We start from the raw sequence: 7292 nt of genomic DNA on the forward strand, positions 1-7292 counted from the left end.
CCGCCTGGGGTTGGCCCTGACCCCGTCTCCTTCCCCTCCCAGATGGCCAAGAAGGGGTGCCGACACCTGGTGTGCTCCTCGGGTGAGCTCCCTTTGCTGCTGCCTGGGGTCCCTCAGGGCGGGCCTTGGGGAGGGAGGCGTTGGCTGGGGATGTCCAGAGCTTGGCCTGGTCTTCAGGCCCAGCCTCCTCAAGGTCACAGATGAGGTGGCCCCCAAGTACGTCCTCCCCTGGCCCTCTGCCCGTAATTCAGGACTGGTGGTGGTCGCAAGCGACAGAAACCCAGTTCATGTAGGTTTAACCTACAGGCTGTAAGAACTGAAAATTCTTGGGATAGGTGGCTTTCAGGCACAGCTGGGTCCAGGACCTCATCTCTTTATGCTCCTTCTCCTGGCGTACTTGCCTCTGTATTAGCTTTATCTTCCTATAGGCCTCCTGGCAGCAAGATGACCCGGCTTGTCTCCTATCCACTAGGGGAAAGGGGTCACCTCTTCCCAATGGCATACCTCCATCTGGAATTGGTCCCTTGTGGCCTGGCCGGAGTGTGTGCTCATTCCTGAACCAGGGATGGGACTGAGTTCTCTGAAGGGCTCAGTGTGTCTGGAGGAAGAGTTGGGGGTGGGATGGAGGATGAGGGGGGGAGTGACTCCGAAAGAATTGTGGGGGGAGGGAGGGATGTCAACAGGCCAATGCCACTCTGCCCACTGCACCCCTGCTCCCGCTTCCACAGGGGGCAACGCTGGCATTGCCGCTGCCTATGCCGCCAGGAATCTGGGCATCCCTGCCACCATTGTGCTGCCAGAGGGCGCCTCCCTGCAGGTGGTGAGGAGGCTGCAGGACGAGGGGGCCGAGGTTCAGCTGACCGGAAAGGTAAAGACCCAGGGGTCCCTCACCCCCCCACCCCTCACAGATTCTGTCTCTTTTTCCTTTTTTTTTCCTTTAAATATACAGAGGTGGGTCTTACTATGTAGCCCAGGCTGGTGTTGAATTCCTGGCCTCGAGCCATCCTCCTGCTTCAGTCTCCCAGTCTCCCAGCGTGCCGGGATTACAGACATGAGCCAGTGCCTGGCCTCTCCTTGTCCTTTTGGTGGACGATGGCTAGAACCTGGTCCTCACTTAGGAAGGAGAGTGGGAGTGGGGCGTGGAGTATGTTGGAGGGCTGGGACCTCCTGTCTTGCCTCTGCCCACCCTGAGAAGACCGCCCCATGCGGAACCAAGAGGAGCCAGAAACTGAGAATGAAGACAAGCATCTGTTTGTCTTCTTATATCCTCACCAGCACCTGGTATCATCCTTTTTTTGGACATTTTTGCCATTGGAGGAGACAAAAAGTGTAGAGATGATGGCAGCGTCATCTCTCAGAGACCACCCCCTTGTGATTGATGTCCAGGGGTAGGGATATTACTGACTCACTTGGTTACCAAAGAAACAGAGACACAGATGTAAAATCTTTCTCCCCTTCTGGAAAGAAGGGAAAATTCATTCAAATAGTGGAGATTAGATTTCTAAAAGTTATTTATTTATGGAGATGAAGTCTTGCAATGTTGCCCAGGCTGGTACTGAACTCCTGGCCTCAAGTGATCCTCCTGCCTTGGCCTCTCAAAGTGAGCCACTGTGCCCAGCTAGAAAATAAAACTTTGAAACCTCTCAAAATTAAAACTAAAAGCCATACCATGGGATCCAAAAGCTGGTCTCCAAATGCTTAATGTGTACAGTTTCTCGATTTCCTCCTTCCCTCCTTTCTGCCCCCTTTCCTTTCCCTCCCTCCCTCCCTCCCTCCTTTCTTTCTCCGTCCATCTAACCATCGTCACCCTTTCTTCCTCCCTCTCTCTTCCTCCTTTCATCCATCCATCCACCTGTTTGTCTGCCGTCCTTCCACCCACTCATCCATCCATCCATCGACCTGTCTGTCCATCCATCCTTCCACCCACTCATCATCCATCTGTTCATTCATCCATTTGTCCATCCATCCGTCCACCCATCCACCCACCCACCTACACACCTACCCACCTGTCTGTTCGTTTGTCCTTCCTTCCATCCACCATCCATCCATGCATCCATCCTCCTGTCCGTCTGTCCTTCTGTCCATCCATCCATTCATCCATCCATTCATTCATCCATCATCCACCCATTCGTCCGTCCACCCGTCTCTCCATCCGTCCATCCATCCATCCTTCTACCTGTCCATTTATCCATCCTTCCACCCATTCATCATCCATCTGTTCATTCATCCATTTGTCCATCCATCCGTCCACCCATCCACCCACCCACCTACCCACCTACCCACCTGTCTGTTCATTTGTCCTTCCTTCCATCCACCATCCATCCTCCTGTCCATCCATCCATCCACCCATCCATCCGTCCATCCATCCCTCCATCCATCCGTCCGTCCATCCCTCCATCCATCCGTCCATTCATCCATCCTTCTACCTGTCCACCCGTCCATCCTTCCACCCATTCATCCATCCATCTATTCATTCATCCATTAATCCATCCATCCATCCATCCATCCACCTATCTATCCATCCACCTCTCCATTTATCCATCCATCATCCACCCACCCACTCACCTGTCTGTGTGTCTGTCCTTCCACCCATTCATCTCTCTACCCATCCATCCGTCCATCTGTCTGACTGTCCACCTGTCCATCCATCCATCCACCCATCTACCCACCCATTCATTTGTCTGTCTGTCTGGCTATTTGTCTGTCTATCCATCCATCCATTTGCCCATCCATCCATCCATCCATCCACCCTTCCATCCATCCACCCATCCACCATCCATTCATTCATCCGTCTATCCATCCATCCATCCGTCCGTCCATCCATCCATCCATCCACCCATCCACCATCCACCCATCCACCATCCATCCATCCATCCATCCATCCACCCACCCTTCCATCCATCCACCCATCCACCATCCATCCATCCATCCATCCATCCATCCATCCATCCATCCGTCCATCCGTCCGTCCATCCATCCGTCCATCCATCCATCCATCCATCCATCCATCCACCCTTCCACCCATCCATCCACCCATCCACCATCCATCCACCCATCCACCATCCATCCATCCATCCATCCACCCATCCACCATCCACCCATCCACCTATCCATCCATCCATCCATCCATCCATCCACCCACCCTTCCATCCATCCACCCATCCACCATCCATCCATCCGTCCATCCATCCATCCATCCATCCGTCTGTCCATTCATCCATCCATCCACCCTTCCACCCATCCATCCACCCATCCACCATCCATCCACCCACCCATCCATCCACCATCCACCCATCCACCATCCATCCATCCATCCATCCATCCACCCATCCACCATCCATCCATCCATCCATCCATCCATCCATCCATCCATCCATCTATCCATCCATCCATCTGTCCATCCATCCATCCACCCAACAGCTATCCACTGAGCACACACTTTGTGCCTGTACTATGCTAGACAGACCAGAAATACACAGATAGTAGGGCATGGTCTTTGCAGTCATGAACTTGAGATTATTATGGGGAGAAACACAGGTGACCGGATGGTGGTAACAGAGTGAGGTGTTGTGAGGGGGAAGCTGAGGGCACCGAGGAAGGCATTTGTTTTCGCTGCTGATTGCCACTTGGTCATGCTGCATGACAAATAGCTCCCAGACCAGAGGCTTGTGAGGAACACTATTTCTGGTGCCCGTGGGCCTGAGTGGGTTGGGGTGGCTCTGCTTCTGACTGTGGGCAGGATTGGGGTCTGCAGGTGGGGCCCTCACCTTCCCTGGCCAGTGGCTTCTGGGCACGCTCTTCTCAAGGGCAGTAGCAAGAGGGGTGAGAGGAAACTCAAGGCACCTCCTGAGACCTTGGTCCATCAATTTTGCCACATGCTATTGGCCAAAGCAAGTCACACAGTCCAGCCCAGCATTCATGGGGTGGGAAATGAGCTCTGCCCACTCACATGGAAAAAAAAAAAATAATAATAATGATAAAAGTTCAAAAATTAATAAGTTCAAAAACAATAATAGACTTTAAATCTGGGCATGGTGGTGCACACCTGTAGTCCCAGCTACTCAGGCCGAGGAGGGAAGAGCACTTGAGCCCAGGAGTTCAAGGCAATCCTGGGCAACATAGTGAGACCTCTATCTCTACCAAAAAGAAAACCAAGGTCACATGGCAAAGGTGTGGGTGAATGATTCTAATGGAGGGAAGGAGGGAGGGACTGGTTACTGGTTTAAACACAGGGACTCAGGCTTGGGGAGAGGACCCTGGGAAGGCTCCTGAAAGGATCCCTGGAGTTGGGTGTTGAAGGGGGAATATGAGCCCACCCAGGAAAGCAAGGGAGGGGAGTGATGGTGCCTTCCGGCTGAAGCCCAGCCTCCGAGGAAGGACGGGTGAAGGGGGAGGCTGAGGAAGGGGAGCGTTGCCTGATCAGGCAAGGTGACTTGTCAGTGAGGTTCATGTGCCTAGGGAGCCATGGGAGGATTTTGAGCAGGAGAAGGGCATGGCTGGATTTTCCCTCTGCCTGCTTTGGGGCAATGCCAGGGGGAATGAGTGGAAGAGGAGGCAGGGAGCCAGGGAGGGGACAGCCTGGGGACCTCCAGGTGAGAGGCATCTAGGGCTGCACAATTTTGAATCTTTATTTATTTGTGTGTGCTTGTTTATTTATTGACAGGGTCTTGCTCTGTCTCCCCGATTGGAGTGCAGTGCTGGGGTCATAGCTCACTGCAGCCTCAAACTCCTGGGCTCAAGCAATCCTCCCACCTCAGCCCCCTGAATAGCTAGGACCACTGCATTCAGCTAATTTTTTTTTTTTTTTGTAGAGATGGGGTCTCCCTGTGCTGCCCTGGCTGGTCTTGAGCTCTTGGCCTCAAGTTATCCTCCCCCCTCCGCCTCTCAAATTGCTGGGATTGCATGCGTGAGCCATGGAGCCGGCCTGATTTTTATCTCAATAATCAGGAAAATGAGGCTCCTTCCTCCAGCTGGGTGGGAAGTTCCTTTTGGGCCGAGACTATTTCTATGGCTTCTTTCCTGCCAACGAGTCCCCGCACAGACCTGGGTGCAGAGTGGGCCCTGTGGGGTCCCAGGGGATGGGCCGAGGCTGTTTCTGGGCCCTGGTGACCCTCCACCCCTCTCTTGGGGGAGGAGCTGCTGTCACCACTCAGATTTGCATCCCCCCCCCAGGCTGGCCAGCAGGGAGTCCCTCTGGCATGCTTAGTTTGTGTCCCCCAGAAGCAGACCCTGAGGCTGGGTGTGTGAGGAAGCACTTGTGTGCATGGAGACTGGCACGAGAGGGAGGAAGCCCGCATGGTGCACGGGTAGCAGGTTGCCTCAGGGAAGCAGGGGTCCAGCCGAAGGGGCCCAGGCCTGCCCTACAGCAGGGTGGGAGGCTGCAGGGTTCACCTCCCACCCCATCTCATGATGGGTAGAGGTAACCAGGGGTGTCCACTCCTCAAAATCTGCCGTCGGCCTGCCTGCGGCCAGGGAGCACCCTACAGGTGACCTCCGGGTGGGCCGTGGGATACAGGCCTCTGCCACAGACGCCAAACCAGTGAGAAAAGAGAACCCCCCCTGCTGTGGCTGTCTGGCGGCCTCATGCACTGTCTCTCTGGCTGCAGAAATGCGACTAGCAACTGACTAGTGGGTCACCAGCTAGGTGACGACTGCTCTCTGCGGATGCAGTCTATCGTGAGAGTTGGCTGTCTGGGGCTTGGTCTGAGGGGCATCTCCCTGCTGTGGTCAGGAGTAGGCACTGCGTGGCTGGCTTGGGTTCATGTGGCCCTCTCCTGTGTCTGGCCTGGCTGGGTGCCCCACTGCTAGGGACAGGACGGGGCCTTTGGGACAGGGAAAACTTGACATCCATGCGTCCCGTCTCAGGAGGCTGCTAGGCCCACGCGGGGTTGGGTCTGGTCCTCGGGGCTCTCCTGGGCCATCAGGGAGCCCCCAGGCCTCTGCTCCAGCTTCTGTTAATACCCGGCTCTCTCCAACGCCTTGGTTTCTCTCCAGGTCTGGGACGATGCCAGCGTGAGAGCCCAGGAGCTGGCCAAGAGGGATGGCTGGGTGAACGTCCCCCCGTTCGACCACCCCCTGATCTGGTATGGCTGGCATCTTGCCCCCAGGAGGTTCAGAGCCCCAGACCCTCACTGGGTCCTGGTCCTCCCACAGACAGACGGGGAAACTGAGGCCCCAAGACTGCAAAGCCAGACACGCGTGGGGTTGAGCCCACTCCTGCTGCTTGTCAACTGTGGGATATTGTGCAAAGCACCGCTTGTGCCTTAGTCTCTGCTGTGCTTGTTTTTTGAGTTGAGGACTCCCTCTGGCACCCAGGCTGGGGTGCAGTGGCATGATTATGGCCACCACAGCCTCAGCCTCCGGGTTCAGGTGATCCTTCCGCCTCAGCCTCCTGCGTAGCTGGGACTACGGGAGTGTGCCACCACACCTGGCTATTTTTTTGAATTTTTTGTGGAGACGAGGTCTCGCTATGTTGCCCAGGCTGGTCTTGAACTCCTAGGCTCAAGGGATCCTCCCACCTTGGCCTCCCAAAGTGCTGGGATTCCAGGCACGAGCCACTCTAGCCGGCCTTCCGTGCCGTAGTTTCTATGTGCATGAAATGGAAGTGGCACAGCTAAGTCCCTGTCATGGAGTATGCCCTTTGGGGCCAGGCATGGCTGAAGGCTCTCTCTGCCCTGCACTATTCTGCCTAACCTCCCCAAAGCCCCAGAGCTGGGAGTTGTTATGCCCATTTGATAGGTGAGAAAACTGAAGCACAGAGGGGTCAACGAACTTGCCCAAGATCACACAGCTAAGAAGTGGCAGAGACACAGGGTCCCAGCCCAGAGCTCAAATCAGGCAGGTCCCCAGTGACATGCTGGTCCCCTCCTAACCATACACACTGACATTGCCTCTTTCCAAAGCTGGCGAGGGGGTCAACAGGCTACTGTCCAAGGAGGTGCTTGAAAGGTGGCGGAGGGGGAAAGGATGAAGGAATGAGTGATTGCAGAGGCTGGATGGAGGCTGAGGGATCTCCTCTCCCCTTGCTGTGGGTGGGGAGGGGATGATGGGAGTTTAGGTACTGGTGGGGGTGGGAGCCCACCCCCGGCTCCCCCAGCCCAAGAGCCTGTGGGGCCGGGTCTTCCCTCACACTGCTCCCTCCTCCCCAGGGAAGGCCACGCCAGCCTGGTGCGGGAGCTGAAGGCAGCGCTGGGGACGCCGCCAGGTGCCCTGGTGCTGGCAGTCGGCGGCGGGGGCCTCCTGGCCGGGGGGGTGGCCGGCCTAGTGGAGGGGGGCTGGCCGCACGTGCCCAT

General features: G+C 55.9%; 1 protein-coding gene across 1 annotated transcript in view; it reads left to right on the plus strand.

Moving 5' to 3' along the window:
• SDSL (serine dehydratase like) overlaps nucleotides 1-7292 on the plus strand; it is a 23258-nt gene that overhangs the window by 12208 nt on the left and 3758 nt on the right. The window contains exons 3-6 of the mRNA XM_021717527.1: nucleotides 43-82; nucleotides 729-868; nucleotides 5995-6083; nucleotides 7149-7292. The exon at nucleotides 7149-7292 is cut by the window's right edge and continues 81 nt beyond it. Of these exons, the coding sequence (XP_021573202.1) occupies nucleotides 43-82; nucleotides 729-868; nucleotides 5995-6083; nucleotides 7149-7292 (413 nt within the window). The remainder of the gene's footprint in view (nucleotides 1-42; nucleotides 83-728; nucleotides 869-5994; nucleotides 6084-7148) is intronic.

Source organism: Carlito syrichta, unplaced genomic scaffold (assembly GCF_000164805.1).
Source record: "Carlito syrichta isolate Samal-C Ts95f unplaced genomic scaffold, Tarsius_syrichta-2.0.1 Scaffold309836, whole genome shotgun sequence".
NCBI lineage: Eukaryota > Metazoa > Chordata > Mammalia > Primates > Tarsiidae > Carlito > Carlito syrichta.